Source organism: Clarias gariepinus, chromosome 7 (assembly GCF_024256425.1).
Source record: "Clarias gariepinus isolate MV-2021 ecotype Netherlands chromosome 7, CGAR_prim_01v2, whole genome shotgun sequence".
NCBI classification, from domain to species: Eukaryota; Metazoa; Chordata; class Actinopteri; order Siluriformes; family Clariidae; genus Clarias; species Clarias gariepinus.
The window spans coordinates 6005342-6022593 of NC_071106.1; the positions used below are offsets into that span (position 1 = coordinate 6005342).

The following is a 17252-nucleotide window of genomic DNA, read 5'->3' on the forward strand; positions in this document are numbered from 1 at the left end:
TGGGTCTCCCGCATGGCGGGCGAATCACCTACCACTGAGCCACCAGTACCCGTCTGCGTTTAAAGCGCATAAATATAGGCTAACGTCATACATCTTTGTAGTCCTTTTACACACGCGCGGGTGCGTTACAATAATAATAATAATAAATTTGGAGAACTACTACTACTACTAATATTAATTCTGAATGAATATGATAAATAAATGCATATCATTTTGAGCTTGACACGTTTATGAGCTCTGTCGCTTGCCGTCAATGGGCGCCTAAGAGACATAACATTTTTCGGCTTCAGTAGACACACAATACTTTAGACTGAAACACGACTGCCCCCTACAGGTATTGAAGGGCATTTTCACAGCTTGCCGCGCGCACGTTTTCCGAAAACGTGCGTTTTTAAAGGCCAGATCTGTAATATGAAAATGATTACTGCAAAGTCAGACTAATGATACCAGTTTATTAACAGCAGTTATTTAAATCATACATGTTTATGTTAATCTATTTGATAGCTAGAATTATTTTGCAGGTGCTTTACCCATTATTTGCTTTTTAGTGTTGTTCTCTGGTTTCAGTATAATGATATAGCACTTTGGAACAAATATGCAAAAAAGTAAACCAAAGCTTGATGCTAGAATAGCAAAAATCTCCACAGCTACAGTGAACTTACCAGGAGAACTAACATAAGCAGGAATAAAGGTGATCCAAACTGCACAGAATATGAGCATGCTAAATGTGATCAATTTGGCTTCATTAAAATTATCAGGCAGCTTCCGGGCCAGAAAAGCCAAAATAAAACACAAAACAGCCAGGAGTCCTATATAACCAAGCACAGCCCAAAAACCCACAGCAGAGCCTACATTACACTCTAATATGATTTTTTCCTTGTAGTAATTCATATTATTATATGGAAAAGGAGGGGATATTATTAACCAAAGTAGACAAATAATGACCTGCACAATTGTAAAAACAAGTACACTGAGTCTCTGTTGTAAAGGACCAAACCATTTCATGACATTACTGCCGGGAAGTGTAGCCCTGAAGGCCATTAACACCATTACTGTTTTTCCCAGAACACATGAGAGACAGAGGACAAATGTGATTCCAAATGCTGTGTGGCGCAGCATACAGGACCATACAGATGGGCGACCAATAAATGTAAGTGAACAGAGGAAACACAGAGTCAGAGAAAAGAGCAGCAAGAAGCTCAATTCAGAATTATTTGCTCTAACAATAGGTGTGTCCTTGTGCTTAAAGAAAATTACAGCAATAAGGATTGTGAAGGATACTCCTAACAAAGAAAATGATACAAGGAGAATTCCCATTATTTCTTCATATGACAGGAATTCGACAAGCTTTAAGACACAGGTATCTTTCCTGTCATTGGACCACAGCTCCGGAGGGCACTTAATACATATTATAGAGTCTAAGAAAAAACAAAATGAATATCACTTTAGATCATTTTAATTAGTTTTGTTATGTTGAGTAAGTAAAAAAAAATGTAAAGTCCTTTTTAGATTTGTTTATTCATTCTACCTGTTATATTACTGATTTCTCCATCTGCACATGGTATACAGTCAAAACAGCAAATTGGTTTTCCTTTTTGCACAGCCTTCCTGTAGCCAGTGGGACAACTTGGACTACACATGGAGAGTGGTACCTGTAAACCATTTGTGTTGTATACATTTACTACTAAATGATGAATAAATTAATAAAGTCTTCATTGTATTAATTGATTACTGTTACTATACCCATTGTTTACCTGTGGTTTATTGTGGGCCCAAGCTATACTGATGTTGTTAATTGACAGTTGAAGGTGTCTGTGCAGTGAAGCATCATAGAAACCCACTTTAACAAATGCTATTTTATTGTCTTTGTTTCGTTGCCAATTCAGTACATCATACCTAGCTGCTGAGTCTCCATTCTCATCAAAAAATACATCCTCATCTGTTGTAGTGGTGAAGCGGATTTTCTTCAACTCATTTACTATCTAAAGAAATAATTGCATAACTCTTCAGTTATAAAAAATGAAGCAGTAGTTTCCACCAGGATATTTTGTAACAGTTACCTGCCATGGTTTTTGATTATCTGCTAAGTTTGTACAGACGTTAGCAGCTGATTGTCCACTGTCCCTTTTGGAACAGCCATAACTGTTGTGCAGGGCATAAGCCACAGAATACACAGCTTTATAAACATTATTTGCAATTCGTAGGTCTGAAACATCTGTATAAATGCTTCGAACTTGAGTAAGACTTTCGTTGCCCTTGCACACTTGTTTCATCTCAAAAGTTTCTTGTGTTGGAAATTTACACTGAAATATTGTCTCCCACAACTCTTTGTAAATAGCTATATCGGAAGCTGGAGTAATCTTAATAAGAAATTCTCCTAGACCATTAATTGTAGCCTCTGGAATAGCAAAACCCAGAGATCCTTTCAGAATATATTGCCATTCAGCATTGGCAGTATTCAAATCAGAAATCCAGGACTCACTTCCAATCCACTGAAAGTCAGTCATGTTCTGCAAGGCCATTTCTTTTAGAAGAAACCCAAAGTCAGAATATGCAACAAAAGCCACAATTACTTTGGAGGTTGAAGCCTTGATAATCTCTACTATTTTCAGAATTTTTTCTCTGGGGTCTGTTTTAAAAAATGCCATAGAATACTCAATGCAGATTCCCTCTTCTTTGGCTGCACTGATAAATTGACTTATGCCATTGTTCCCATAGTCATTATCACTGCATAGGGCCCCTACCCAGGTCCATCCAAAATATTTGACCAGCTTTGCTAAAGCTCTGCTTTGAAAATAATCACTAGGAACAGTTCTGAAGAAAGATGGGTGTTTTCTTCTGTCACTTAAGCATGCACATGATGCGAAGTGACTGACCTGTGATAATGTATTTTGTTTAAATACATATAATTATTTGTTTTTATGTTATTGATAACATATGTTTGCCTTTTATTTTATTATAATGTTTGGAGTATCAATTTTAATTCATTGCATGTTCATAAATTGGTTTTAGACATAACATTTACCACAGGTATGTGCAAAGGTCCCACTGTTGTAGATATAGCAATAGTGGGAGTTGACGATGTTTGCCCTATAATTGCTTGTACAGTTTCAGGTTTTGAGCAGGTCACTGAAGTTGTATTTTGTCCATGGCCATTGATTAAGGCCAAGGAGGCTCTAGTGGTCTTTTCAACTGATCCACATGTATCATAGATTTTATATCCTAAATTGATACCAGGAAGAATATCAGTTCTGTTGTTGATTTCCTCTATTGCATAAACCATTGTTTGTGCACTTTGAAATTCTCTCAGGTTCAAACTTTTGATTAAAAAAAAGATAATCACGAAATTAGAATTTGTTTTGCCAAAATAATGATACAAACAATTTAGGAACATGCTTTTCATATAACTTGATTTACATGGCATTTTCAGATTCCCCCCTACCTTGTGCATTGTCCTTGTGTGGGTCCTAAAATGAATGTTTGTGCTGGCTGGTCCCATTTGTTGTGTAAGGAAAAGATCCCTCCAATTAGTAAATCACCATTTTTGCTGAGTTGAGGAGGATTGTGCAGCCCTTGTATGCTGCAGGGAGGATCAGCTGCTCTCACCTGAGTGAACAGAAGCCATGTGTGCAAGAAACTCATTCTCATCAGTTAAAAAAACACCCAGACCATTAGGCTTTATATAGACCTCTCTAACCCTGCAATAACTAGATGATAAGGTGTAATTTTTACTCATGAATATGGATCACCTCGTTCATTTGTATTTTGCTAAATACCTGCTACAATGTCACTACAATGTCTTTAGTAATATTTTTGCTAAATTGATGGAGGAAGGGACAGTTGATAAAATGTGCAAGCCACAGCTAATTAGCAATAAATAAACCATATCCATTTAAATAAAAATCTAGATTGTTTTAGTCAAGTCTCACAAGGTTTTTGATTAGGTTTAAACATTGTCAAATTTTATTTGTCTCATACAGAGTATGATATTCAGAAAAATGCTTGTATGACTGCCAACGACCTCAAAAAGGAGTAGATAAGAAAGTATTAAAATAAAGATTATTTAAATACAGAATGTGAAATAAGAATGTAACAAAAAAATGAGTTTGAAAATAGAGTATTCAAAGAAATAATATAAAATATGAAAAAGAGTATAATAAAAGTATACAAATATAGAAAATATAGAAAACTTTCAGCTATAAAATGTACAATATGTACAAATAATAAAATTAAATTGAAATGAAATTGAAATAAAAAAGCAATGTCTAATGAATGTGCAAAGTTCCAGGCATGCAAAATGTAGACCAATGTTGCCCTTTTGCAAATGTGGGAAAATGTGCAATGTGCAATATTATGAGGGGCAAAGAAAGCAGATCCATATGTTTAGTCCTATATGGTGATATAATTAAGAGTCTGTATAGCCTATGGAAAGAAGTGCCGTAGATTAAGTGCAGGTGGTTAAGATGCTTCCAGGCCTATTTCACGATGGTGTTGATGTGACAGGGCCATTACCGTGATGTGAACACCAAGGGATCGGAAGCTGTACACTCTCTCCACTGGGTTCTCTTGAATGATGGGGGCCTGGTAGTTTGTCAGAATGGCATGTTAAAGGGGTGTAAAATGGCAAAATGGCATCATCATCTGTTTGAATGGCAAGCAAACTATAGTGGATCTAGTGTGTTGGGTAGTTCAAATATCATGAAGTCTCTGACCAGCTGCTCAAAGCACTTTATTGCTACTGATGTTACAGCTACAGGGTGATATATATTAAGGTAAACAGGACAGGGTTTCTTTGGGACAAGAATAATGATGGACTCTTTAAAGCATGTGGGGATTACCGATTGGGTTGAATATTACTGTGAGCTGGTCTGCACTGGCCCTGAGGACTCGACCTAGGATGTCGTCTGGCCCTGCTGCTTTCCTGGTAATCACCCTACTGAAGGGTGTGGGAATGGACCCGGGAGAACATCCATCCAGGTTGTTATTTAAAACAGACTTAGTACATTTGACAGATGATGTGCAAGTTTATCATCATTATATTTTGCCTGACATTTCAGTAGTCTACAGTGTGCTTCAGTTGTCCACATTTCAAATGCTGACCAATCCACTGGTTCCTTTTGATTGCATGCTCTTTTGATCTGTTCTGGCATACTTTCTAAGTTTTCTACCTGTCTTTTACTGAAACTTCAGGAAAAATACCCCTGGTGTGCCAAATATGGCAGCAGCGATTTAGGAGCGACATACTTTCCCCCTTTGGTCCAGCAGCCGGATGAATCCACTGTGGCTCCTTTGCCCAACGATGTCCATGCTTTATATAGAGAAACGTCTTTGTACAGATCAATGATCGATTCAGGAGGCAGAATGGTCTTCTGTGCTGTACTACCTGAATACACTTGTACAGTTGCATAGAAACAAGACTGTTTAGCAGCTACATCAGCAAGAGCATTAGCTTTAGCTACCATAGTGTTAGTTGTAAGTTGTGTTTTCACTTTGATCACCGCTAATTTCTTTGGAAGTTTCATAGCAAACATTAGATCTTTCACTAATCCAGCATGCTTAATGGGGGATCCAGCTAAAGTTAGAAACTGTCTACTTTGCCAAATGACACCAAAATCATGAATTACTCCAAAAGCATACCTGGAAACAGTGTAGATATTTGCAACAGACCCTAAAGCTAGCGTGTATGCTTTAGTTAAGGCTACTAGTTCTGCAGCTTGAGCTGAAAAATGATCTGGAAGACGATCTGAAGCTACCACTTCAGTGATGGAAGTTACTGCATAACCTGCTCGTTTATGGCCTTCAATAACTTGAGCTGAACCTTCAACAAACAACTTCAATTCTGCATTCTCTATAGGAGTTTCTGCGACTTCACTTTTGCGTGTGTATGTAAGTGTAACAGTCGTAAGTCATTTCGCCTTCATCCTCTAACACAACTTCAGTCATTGCAGACTTCATACATGTGGATGGATTTGTAATTGACACATGCTGTAAAACAATGTTCGGGGCTGTGAGGGTCATTAACCAATTTCCCCAATGAGAGGGGTGGCAGAAGTGACTTTTGCTTGATTCATAAGTGCAGACACTGCATGAGGGCATCTTACATTTACAGTCTGTCCTAACACCATTCCTGATGAAGCTTGAAGTGCTAGAACTGCTTGCATGGCTCTAAGACATGGGCCCATACCTTGAGCGACTATGTTGAGTTTACCAGAATAGTAATGAATTGGGCATAAACTGCCCCCATGATCTTGCATTAGGCATGCAGTCATAAAGCCTAACTGTTTATGAACATAAAGCACAAAGGGCCTATCAGATTGTGCAATTCCTATGGTTGCGTGTGCTTGACATAATCCTCTCTTCAAAGCATTGAAAGCTTTTAGATGAATTTCTTCCATACAAACAGTATCAAAATCTTTAATCTGGCCTTTCAACAAGTCATAGAGTACATTACAATTTGTAGACGGATCTGCTACTACTGTAGGGGGGTGATTTTATTAATGTGTTTATTGGCTACTCTGTAGTCTATGGTGGGTCTCCATGTCCCATTGGCTTTCTTGATGGGCCATATGGGTGAGTTACAGGGACTGTTGGTTTTAATTAGCACACCTTGTTTCAGCATTTTTTTTTTACAAAAGGTTTGATTCCCTGTAAAGCTTCTTTACTGATTGGATATTGTTTGGTAACTGGAGGTGGAGTTCCTGTTAATTTTACTGGTTCTACACCTGAAAACCGCAATCATCCTTGTCTTTAGCCCAGGTAGGATGATTCTGCAAGAAAGCATACTCAGGAGGGGTTACAATATTAGTAAAAACTTGTGCTGAGGAAATTTTAATGCTAGCAGATTCTGAAGACATGTCTAAAGTTAGATGTACTTGTCTCAGTGGATCCATGCCTAGAATTGCACCTGTATTTAATGGAGCACATAGCAATTTTGTAGTCAAGGTTTTTGGGCCTAATTGTACTTCTATGGATGGAGTTTCATAAAAAACAGAATCTTCACATATTATACCAGTTAAACACAGTTTAGTTTTTTTGTATGGGATGTTTAACTCTCTAGCCAATTAGTAGGAATTACTGTAATTTCTGAAACTATATCAAAAAGTCAATTTCTTTCTATGCTACTGTTTACAAAAATAATTTTGTCATTGTGATGGATTACAGGGGAAAGGTAGCTACTCACAGCCCCACCAATTAGTTTTTTTCTGTTCCTCTTGTGCTCTTAGAAGAGCCTGAGCAAGATATCCTAAAGTTTGAGTAGACAATGGCGGAACTACTTCAGGGTTGTAGGCAGGCTAAGAAGGAGTAGGATTATGCAAAGTATTTCTTCTACCATGTTGCAACTTCTTCCTACACCCTTTCTTCCAATGTCCCAGTTTTCCACAGTAGTTACATTTGCCTTCTCTTTTAGGTCATCTATTGTGTTGGTCTGTTGTGCTAAACGAAGCTGCTGCTACTCTCACCTTTGCCTTAACATCAGCATCCCTTTCCCATGCAGCTAACCTGCCAAGGTTACTTCTGAGAGTCCTGGTAGATCAAGTTAGATCTAGGAATGGCAATGCTTTTCTGTACTCGGCTATAAGGCCATCTGACCAGATGCGGACTAGAGGTCCCTTATCATCAAGCACACTTTCAGAATCCTCAACTATTCATACAGCTGACTGACAAAACCGTTGTGTATTCATTTACAGATTCTTCTTTCTTCTGCACACAGTTAGCAATTCTGGACCAGTCTACCTTGTGTCCCATGATGTTCTTAAGAATTTTCAAGACACCTTCTCTCAAATCACGTTTACTGGCATGTTGTAGTTCAGAATGAACAGCAGATTCAAAATGGTTGAATTCAGATTCAGTTAGAATTTGCGACATCAGCTGTGTAAAGACGCATTTTGCTGATCAAAGCTCTTCTAAATTTAGAAAAATTATTGCGTGCTGAGGGTAAGCTCTGGGATAGTCTATCCTTAGGTCCTAGTGGTTTAGCAACAGTTTGTACTTGGACAACCGAAGAGTTAGGAGTAACACTTTCAGTACCCTCAATTCCCTGAGATCTCTTCCTAGCACCACATACTTTCACCAAATCTACAGGCACATCAGTTACTGATTGGATGGCTACATTTGTTTCAAAGAAAGCTTGTAGGTCAGGATAGTTGCTATCAGACTGACTAACTTCATCCACATCAATTTTTGCTGAAGCTTGGTTGCAGTTCAGTTTCTTTGTCAAAGAGGATACTCTAGCACGGAGCTTCTGGATCTGTTCCTTTAGCTCCGAGATACGCTGAGACTGTTGTGTACTTAGCGTTAAACCAAATTCTCTATGGCAGCAGATAATGCCTTTCACATTTTTCTTACGAATGCATGCTCCTAATACCTTTTTGCACTCATCTACCGACCAAGTTTTGTCTGGATGGAGCTCATACTTCTGAGTAAGTTCTTGTCTCAATTCCTCAGTAACTATTAGGTTCACCTGCACTCCTAACAGTGATTTAAATTTACTATCAGACCATGAAGAAGTCGCAAGACCACCTTTTTTAGTTGTTAGGATCAGTCTAGCATTCTTCTTTAACATTCTGTGAATGTTTGTTACTACACAATCAAAAACCCTAAAACTTCTCTGATCAACAGAGGCTGGTCATGTTTTTTAACAAAAAACACTAAAACTTTGACTAACAGAGGCTTGATACGCTTGTTAAGACAAAACACTAAAACGTCTCTGATCAACAGAGGATAACACACAAATACTAGCACATAAGGCTAATCTTCCCTGCCTAAACAGAGGAAAACGCACAAATACTAGCACGTTAGGCTAATCTTCCCTGCCTAAACAGCGGAAAACACACAAATATTAACACGTAATGCTAATCTTGCCTGCCAAAAACAGCGGAAAACACACAAATATTAACACGTAATGCTAATCTTGCCTGCCAAAAACAGAGGACAACACACAAAATATTAGCAGAGGATAACAAATTAGTACTAGTTTTAAAGGTTCTTTTGGATAGAGTGGCACTCACCAATCCTTAGTTGTACAAAAAGATTCAGTCTGGAATGAAGTCAGATATTTGAGCTTGAAGTTTCAATCTGGATTTAGGTGAGGAGCTTTATCCTAGTCACGGCACCAAAACTGTTGGGAACTTTTTCAGAGATCAGGAGATGTTGAGATATCATTCAAGCAGAAGTTACTCTTTATTGAGAACTCACCAAGAATTGCTGTAGTCATCCAAGTCTGACTGAAAACTCAGATCTGGAGAGTTTATACTTTACTAGAGGGAGGGATACAAAGAGGTAGAGACAATCTAAACAAAGCATAGTCTAGTACAGGAGTCAGCCTGGTAACGTAAGTTCCCCAGCCCTGATCTCATCAGCATAGCAGTGGCTTTCGAATGCATAAGTGCTAATCTAATCAGCCTGACAGTATCACCCAAACCTTTACATTATCATAGAGACAAAGGCACAGCATGGCCTTGAGATTAGCATTCACATTGACTTTGGGACCCTATTCAGTGGTCAGGAAGTACATAAAGACAAAAGGTTAATGTCTCTGATATCTGGGGTACCAGACTTGATCTTAGAATGTCACCATCTTTACTTTAAAATGTAAAACCCAATGTACATAACTTGTTCAGTTTGTATACTATTACGTTGGAAGCTAGATTTAAAATTTTATAAATTTGTAATCCTACACTATCCACACGTATTACATATTGACACAAAGACCCGGAACCATAGTTGGTTTGCATACATTTAATAAGTAACAGTAATGCAAGCCACTGGAACCTCCAGGTGATCTTCATGCATGCAGGTGACTGGGAGAAGCTTGCATACCCACACATCTGCTCAGACAGTCGATGGGTGAGCTAGTGCAACTGCGCTTGCCGTGTCAACATGGGCTGGGAGTAGAGCTTTTCTAAAATGGACCCTTCATTTTCACTTGGAAATTTTTCTCAACCTAGACAGTGCCTGGCTCTGAACCAATGGTCCTAGCTTTGCAGTAAATACAGGGAGCCTCTTCACCTTGGACACCTTTGTCTTGCATTTTGTGTCAGCATTCCAGCTGAGTTGTGCAGGCTCCTGACTCACAAACATGTCCAGGATGAAGATAGCCGCTTATGGTTACTATATATTTTCTTTTTAAAAGCCTGGTTTCTCTTTGAAAATGACAGTTAAAATGCAATACAGTGTTTTACCACACATTCATAATGTAACATTTAAAATACTCAGTAAAAACAGGTAAGAGATGACAGTCAACAGCACAGAAAAGTTTATTACCAAAACAAAACTGTTAAACAATTCTATTTATTTTTTATTTCAATTACAAGTAGACTCTTAAAAACTGCTTAAAAAGCACATAGATTTTTCTGTTTCCTTTCAAAAGCTACACTCAATGCTGCGTGAATACGCTATGGGAACATCTTTTTGTGTTGCCGGTTGTGAAGCATGTGTGTATCAACCATGGCAAATTTTTGGCTTATGTAACCTCGTTCAGGTGACGTCATCTGATGAAGTGCACCTGCAGGTTATAACTAGAAGTGAACTGGAAACATTCCTCAGATCTTTTTGTCTTCAGGACTGACTTTGTGTTTGCGTGTATGTGTTTACAAACAAATTAAGAAAATGTTTAACTTACCGATATGGCAGAGTTTCAGGCTAGGTATGTCACTCTGTGATTCCTTTCCCGCCATGCTCAAGAGTCGGGACTGTCGGCCACCCAGTCCCGACCAGGTCTGACTCTCGCGAGGTGGGAAATGCAGAAGGAGAGTGTAATGGTTCAGTATTTGGTTCAGACACCGGTTTCTGACTTTGGATCCGACTCTAGGTCCATCTTGTCATCGCAAAATGCTTACAACAAACGCTTCCCTCAGGGGCTGGGGTGCGGTCTTAGATGGCCGCTCAGCCCAAAGGAGCTGGAGAGGTCATCTTCTCGCGTGGCACATCAATTGCCCCGAAATGATGCCTCTATGTCTGTCCCTGAGGCACTTTTTTCAGCAGTTAAGAGGCTACCATGTCCTAGTGTGGGTGGACAACACTACGGTAGTCTCATATATAAATCGCCAGGGCTGACTGCATTCGGGCTGCTTGAACAAGCTAGCGCACCAGGTTCTGCTTTGGGCACAGGACAAGTTCCTGTCCCACAGGGGGTTATTAACATTTTAGGGCATATGAAACAAGCTGTGACACACGGGGAATGGAAACTCCACCCCGAAGTAGTCAGTCAAATCTGGGAGAGATTTCATGTAGCAGAGGTGACCTCTTTGCCTCGCAAGAAACAGCCCAATGTCCCCTTTACTACCCTCTGACTCCTCCAGCTCCCCTGGGTCTGGATGCTATGGCCGATACATGGCCCAGATTACATCTTTATGCATTTGCCCCGATAGCTCTGCTCCCGGGAGTACTGGCGTGGGTGCGTCAACAGGGTTTGCGCTTCTTACTGATAGCGCCCCGTTGGCTGGCCAGAGTGTGGTTCTTAGATTTAATATCTCTCCTCAACAGCTTGCCATGGCCGATTTCAGTGTTGAGGGATCTTCTGTCTTAGGTGCAGAGGACAATATTTCATCCTCGAACCGAGCTCTGGAACCTTCACATCTGGCCCCTGAGGGGCACCAATTAAGAGATGCTGGGCTTTCAGCCAGTGTAATCGAAACTATTTTAAGTGCTAGGGCTCCCTCCACTAAAAGAACTTATGCGCGCAAATGGAATGTATTTAAAATTGGGTGCATGGTAAAACATGTAGAACCAGTCCACTGCCGAATTGAGTTCCTGCAAGAAAAGTTGTCCTCAGGCTTATGCCCTAGTACTCTATTTTGGCTTGTCATGTTCTGACCGATGGGGTGTCTGTGGATAATCACCCTTTAGTAGCCCATTTTATTTGTGGAGCTAAACGGTTGAGGCCGCTTACCAAAGCGACAATCCCTTCTTGGGACTTTCTTGGTCCCTTCTTGTCCTTCATCTTTTAAAGCTCTGGAGCAGGAGAGACTTCACTTACTCTGTCCAGTACATGCTCTTCAGATTTACGTCCACCGCACTAGCCAGTGGTGTAAGTCAGGGCAGCTTTTCATATGCTACGGGGGCCACACCCTGAAGGCAGCCGCCAATAGACAAACGCTGTCACATTGGGTAAGAGATGCTATTGCCCTAGCCTACTTAGCGCGTGGTCACACTTCGCCTATAGGAATCAGGGCTTATTCGACCAGGGGGATTGACTAATCTATTGCGCAGGCAAGAGGTGTCCCCTTGCAGCAAGTGTGTGATGCGACAGGTCGGTCCTCTCCGCACACATTTGTTAGATTTTATAGTTTGAATGTTTATGCTACTCCAGGCTCACAGGTCCTCAAGTCAGCCTCCCAGATCTAGGTCAGAGCTATTGTGCACACGTAACACAACCCTGGGGGTCCAGACACTTGCAGTGCAGTGGCGTTGGTATTCTCATTCCCATAGCGTTTTCACGCAGCATCGAGTGTAGCCTTTGAAAGGGAACGTCTCGGGTTACTTTGCTGTAACCCTGTTCCCTGAAAAAGCTAGAACGAGATGCTGAGCTCCAATGCCGCACTGCTTGCATGACTGGACGTCCTTTCAGACAAAATTGATCTGAGGAATATTTCCGGTTCACTCCTATTTATAACATGCAGGTGCACTTCATCAGATGACGTCACCTGACCGAGGTTATATAAGCCAAAAATTTGGCGTGTTTGATACACACATGCTTCACAACTGGCAACACAAAAAAGATGTTCTTATAGCATTTTCACATAGCATCTCGTTCTCGCTTTTTCAGAGAACAGGGTTACAGCAAAGTAACCCAAGGCGTTCTGTTGTAAAATCTTTTCTTCATAAGGATCACAAAAAGATCAATTTGGTGATCTTCTATTTATATAATTGTCTGGGAATATTGCCTAAGGTAACACAATATGGACCTTTCCTCATCCTGTCCATTTGTTTTTTTTAATTCCTGCCCTGCAACCAGATGTTGCATGACATAATAGCGATATGATTTCAAATCACCCATTGAAACAACTAGAGCAAAATCATGTTGTCTCCTGTTGTTAATCCTCCATGGTTGAAAGGCTGAAAGCCATGCTTGTGTTTTTCTTACATAATTTACTGTTATAGTGACAAAAGAACAAGGATTGCAGAATACAGGGGAACATGGAGTCTCTGGAGTCCTGGTGAAGAAATAAAATGTTCCAATCACATCTGTAATTAAGTGTGTGAAAGTGTTCACTATTTCTGCTTGTACTATGCAATGGCATTGGCTCTTCAGTACCCTTCCTTATGCCCAGCCATAATGATATGACAAAGATATTTAAATTTTTAAACGTTTAATTTTTGTTACTACTTACAACTATCCGAAACCAATGTTAATAGTTTGAGCTGGGATAAATTTTAAAGACAGCTATGTGCACATAGACCAAAAAAACAACAACAACTGAAAAGCAATATATAAAACATAATTGCAGGATATAGGAAAAATATAATTATAACAAAACAACAATATGCCATAGCTTAGCAGCAGTAGCCCTGTGATGTAGATGTTGAATTATTGATTGTTCTTGAGTTCTTGAATAAATGAGTTATCCCTCAACTGCACAGTTATATAAATAAGATAAGTGTAGTATAATAAGTCACTCTGGATATGAGTATCTGCCAAATGTATACATGTAAATTATTTGCTCATATTTTACATGTACAGTTACCTATATAAACATTTAGGATAGGCAATATGTTTAGTGTTTTTAAATGCAGTAATTTCAGACTTGTTTCGAATTTGATGCAGATACATCATTGCATTTAAGAAGCTTCTAATAAAGTAATTATAAACCATGACAATGCACAACCAGTCTATTATTTTGTGTGGCTGAGGCAACCTTTATTGATTGTAGGCTTTTGACATTGCATTTACAGATGTGAGGTAGTGTGGTGTTTGAGATGTTTTATTATAAGCAAGCAGGGCATTGTCATGGCATAAGGCGAGAACTAATTAAACTAATTAAAATAAAAGAAAATTTTAATAAAAAAATTGTATAATAAATGCTGCTGCAGTCACAAAAAATAGACTATACTAATAGGTTGCTATTTACAGCAGGTATTTGAATAGTAAATTTTAAACAGGTTATAGTAAAAAAGTGACCGTCTATAAACATTTATCATTTAGCAGGTGCTTTACCCATTATTAGCTTTTTAGTGTTTTTCTCTGATTTCAGTATGATGATATAGCACTTTGGAAGAAAAATGCAAAAGAGTAAAGCAAAACTTGATGCTAAAATTGCAAAAATCTCTACAGCTACAGTAAATTTTCCAGGAGAACTAACATAAGCGGGGATGAAGGTTATCCAAACTGCACAGAATATGAGCATGCTAAATGTGATGAATTTGGCTTCATTAAAATTATCAGGCAGCTTCCGTGCCAGAAAAGCCAAAATAAAACACAAAACAGCCAGGAATCCTATATAACCCAACACAGCCCAGAAACCTACAGCTGATCCTACATTACATTCTAATATGATCTTTTCCTTGTAGTATTTCATATTTTTGTAGGGAAAGGGAGGGGATATTATTAACCACAGTACACAAATAATGACCTGAACTAGAGTGAAAGCAAGGACATTAAGTCTCTGTTGTAGAGGACCAAACCATTTCATGACATTACTGCCTGGAAGTGTAGCCCTGAAGGCCATTAACACGACTACTGTTTTTCCCAGAACACAGGAGATGCAAAGGACAAAGGTTATTCCAAATGCTGTGTGGCGCAGCATACAGGACCATGCAGAGGGCTGACCAATAAATGTAAGTGAACAGAGGAAACACAGGGTCAGGGAAAAGAGAAGCAAAAAGCTCAGTTCAGAATTATTTGCTCTAACAATTGGTGTGTCCTTGTGTTTAAAGAAAATTACAGTAATGCAGACAGTGAATGATACTCCTAACAAAGCAAATGATACAAACATTATTCCCATTATTTCCTCAAATGACAGGAATTCCACCAGCTTTGCGACACAAGCATCTTTCCTGTGATTAGACCACAATTCAGCTGGGCACTTAACACAAGTTATAGAGTCTGAAAATAGAAAATAAACAAATGTAATATTTGTACATCATAAATATCTCTCTCTCTCTCTCTCTCTCTATATATATATATATATATATATATATATATATATATATATATATATATCATTTAGGTGATTAGATTTGATTGTGGTCTTAACCTTATAAACTTTTAAATATGACCTGTTCTTGTCTTCATTATACCTGTTATATTGCTGATTTCTCCCTCTGCACATGGTATGCAGTCAAAGCAGCAGATTGGTCTTCCTTTCTGCACAGCTTTTCTGGTGCCAGGGAAGCAACTTTGACTACACACTGAGATTGGCACCTGGAAATTGAATTAAATCTTATTTGTATACCACTTTTAACAACGGTCATTATTGCAAATTAGCTTTACAGAATCAAAAGAAACTTATAGAAATGCGTATAAAATGGGAGAAAAGATGTATAAATCGAAATAATCAGAAAAAAAAGTGGGTACTTTTTTTTTAATTTGCTGTACATATTATTTGCTTATATAGAAATTGTTGTTTACCTGTGATTTGTTGTTGGCCCAGGCTATGGTGATGTTATTAAATGACAGTTCAAGGTGTGTTTGCAAAGAGCCATCATAGAAACCCACTTTAACAAGTACTATTTCACCATTTTTGCCTTGTTGCCAGTTCAGCACTTCATACCTGGCTGCTGGATCTCCATTTTTATCCAAATATACATCCTCTCCACTTCTAGTGGTGAAATGAATTTTTGTCAACTCATTTACTACCTAAAAGACATTTCAGCATAAAGCATTTCAACAACTACAAGTATATAATTTCCGGCAGGATATTTTGTTACACGTACTTGCCATGGGTTATTATCCGATATGTTTGTGCACACAGGACCTTCTTGTTCACTGCCCTTTTTTAAACAACCATATCTTTTGTGCAGAGCATAAGCCACAGCATACACAGCCTTGTAAATATTATTTGCAATCCGTAACTCTGAAACATCTGTATAAAGGTTTACAACTTGATTCAGACTTTCATTGCTCTTGCACCTTTGTTTTATATCAGCATTTTCTTGAGTCAGAAGCTTACAGTTGAATATTGTCTCCCACAACTCTTTGTAAAAAAACACATCAGAAGCTGAATTAAGCTTGGTTAAAAATTCTCCAAGGCCTTTTATTTGAGCTTTTGGCATAGCAAAACCCACAGACCCTTTCAAAAGATGCTGCCATTGAACATTTGCTGGGTTTGTATTAGAAATCCAGGACTCACTTCCAATCCACTGAAACCCAGTCAAGTTCTGTAAGGCCATTTCCTTTAGAAGAACCCCAATGTCAGTATATGCGACAAACGCTACAATAACCTTAGAGGTTGAAGCTTTGATAGTTTCAACTACCTTTAGAATTTTTTCTTTGGGATCTGTTTTAAAAATTGCTCTGGAATATTCAACACATATTCCTTCTTCTTTAGCTGCAATAATAAATTCATTGATGCCATTGTTCCCATAGTCATTATCGCTGCATATGGCCCCTACCCATGTCCAGCCAAAATGCTTGACCAACTTAGCCAAAGCTCTACTCTGGTAGTAATCACTGGGAACTGTTCTAAAAAAAGATGGGTATTTCTTCCTGTCACTAAGGCATGCACATGTTGCAAAATGACTGACCTGCAAGACAAAGATTTTAACAACAAAACAAGCATAGTACTTTTTAAACAGATAAAAGTCAAGGCCTTACCACAGGTATATGAAATGGTCCTATGGTAGCAGCAATAGCAATAGTGGGGGTGGAGGATGTTTGTCCTATGATTGCTTGAACTCTGTCAGGTTTAGAGCAAGACATTACAGTATTTTCCTCATTTCCATTAATTAATGATAGTGAGGCTCGTGTGGCCATTTCTAAAGATCCACAGGAATCATAGATTTTATAACCCAGTGTGATCCCAGGAAGAATATCGGTTCTGTTGTTGATTTCCTCAATGGCAAACAACATTGTCTGTGCATTTTGTGACTCACGAAGGCTTAGACTGTAGGTACAAAAAAAATATTACAGATGTTTTAGTGAACACTATGAGTTCTAATACATTAACAGGTTTATAAATATTGTTACACAAATAATTTAAAACAAAAATATTTGCCATCGTCTTAAATGTAAAGACCATCATAATGCATAAACCCACTTGCCAAATTCAACAAAACTAAAAATAAAAGTTTTATTTAAACTTCCCTTATTGTAT

At 38.7% G+C, this 17252-nt stretch overlaps 2 protein-coding genes across 2 annotated transcripts; both read right to left on the reverse strand.

Moving 5' to 3' along the window:
• Window positions 1-510: 510 nt before the first annotated feature.
• LOC128527857 (extracellular calcium-sensing receptor-like) lies at window positions 511-3310 on the reverse strand. The gene is made up of 5 exons (XM_053500483.1): window positions 3026-3310; window positions 2061-2876; window positions 1755-1982; window positions 1529-1652; window positions 511-1418 (listed from the first exon to the last, which is right to left on the reverse strand). The coding sequence occupies exons 1-5, from the start codon at window positions 3281-3283 to the stop codon at window positions 511-513; spliced, it is 2334 nt and encodes a 777-aa protein (XP_053356458.1). The 5' UTR covers window positions 3284-3310.
• A 10825-nt stretch (window positions 3311-14135) lies between these two features.
• LOC128527856 (extracellular calcium-sensing receptor-like) lies at window positions 14136-17047 on the reverse strand. Its single transcript, XM_053500482.1, has 5 exons — window positions 16754-17047; window positions 15874-16683; window positions 15569-15796; window positions 15238-15361; window positions 14136-15043 (listed from the first exon to the last, which is right to left on the reverse strand). Exons 1-5 carry the CDS (start codon window positions 17006-17008, stop codon window positions 14136-14138), a joined length of 2325 nt encoding a protein of 774 aa, XP_053356457.1. The 5' UTR covers window positions 17009-17047.
• Window positions 17048-17252: the final 205 nt, after the last annotated feature.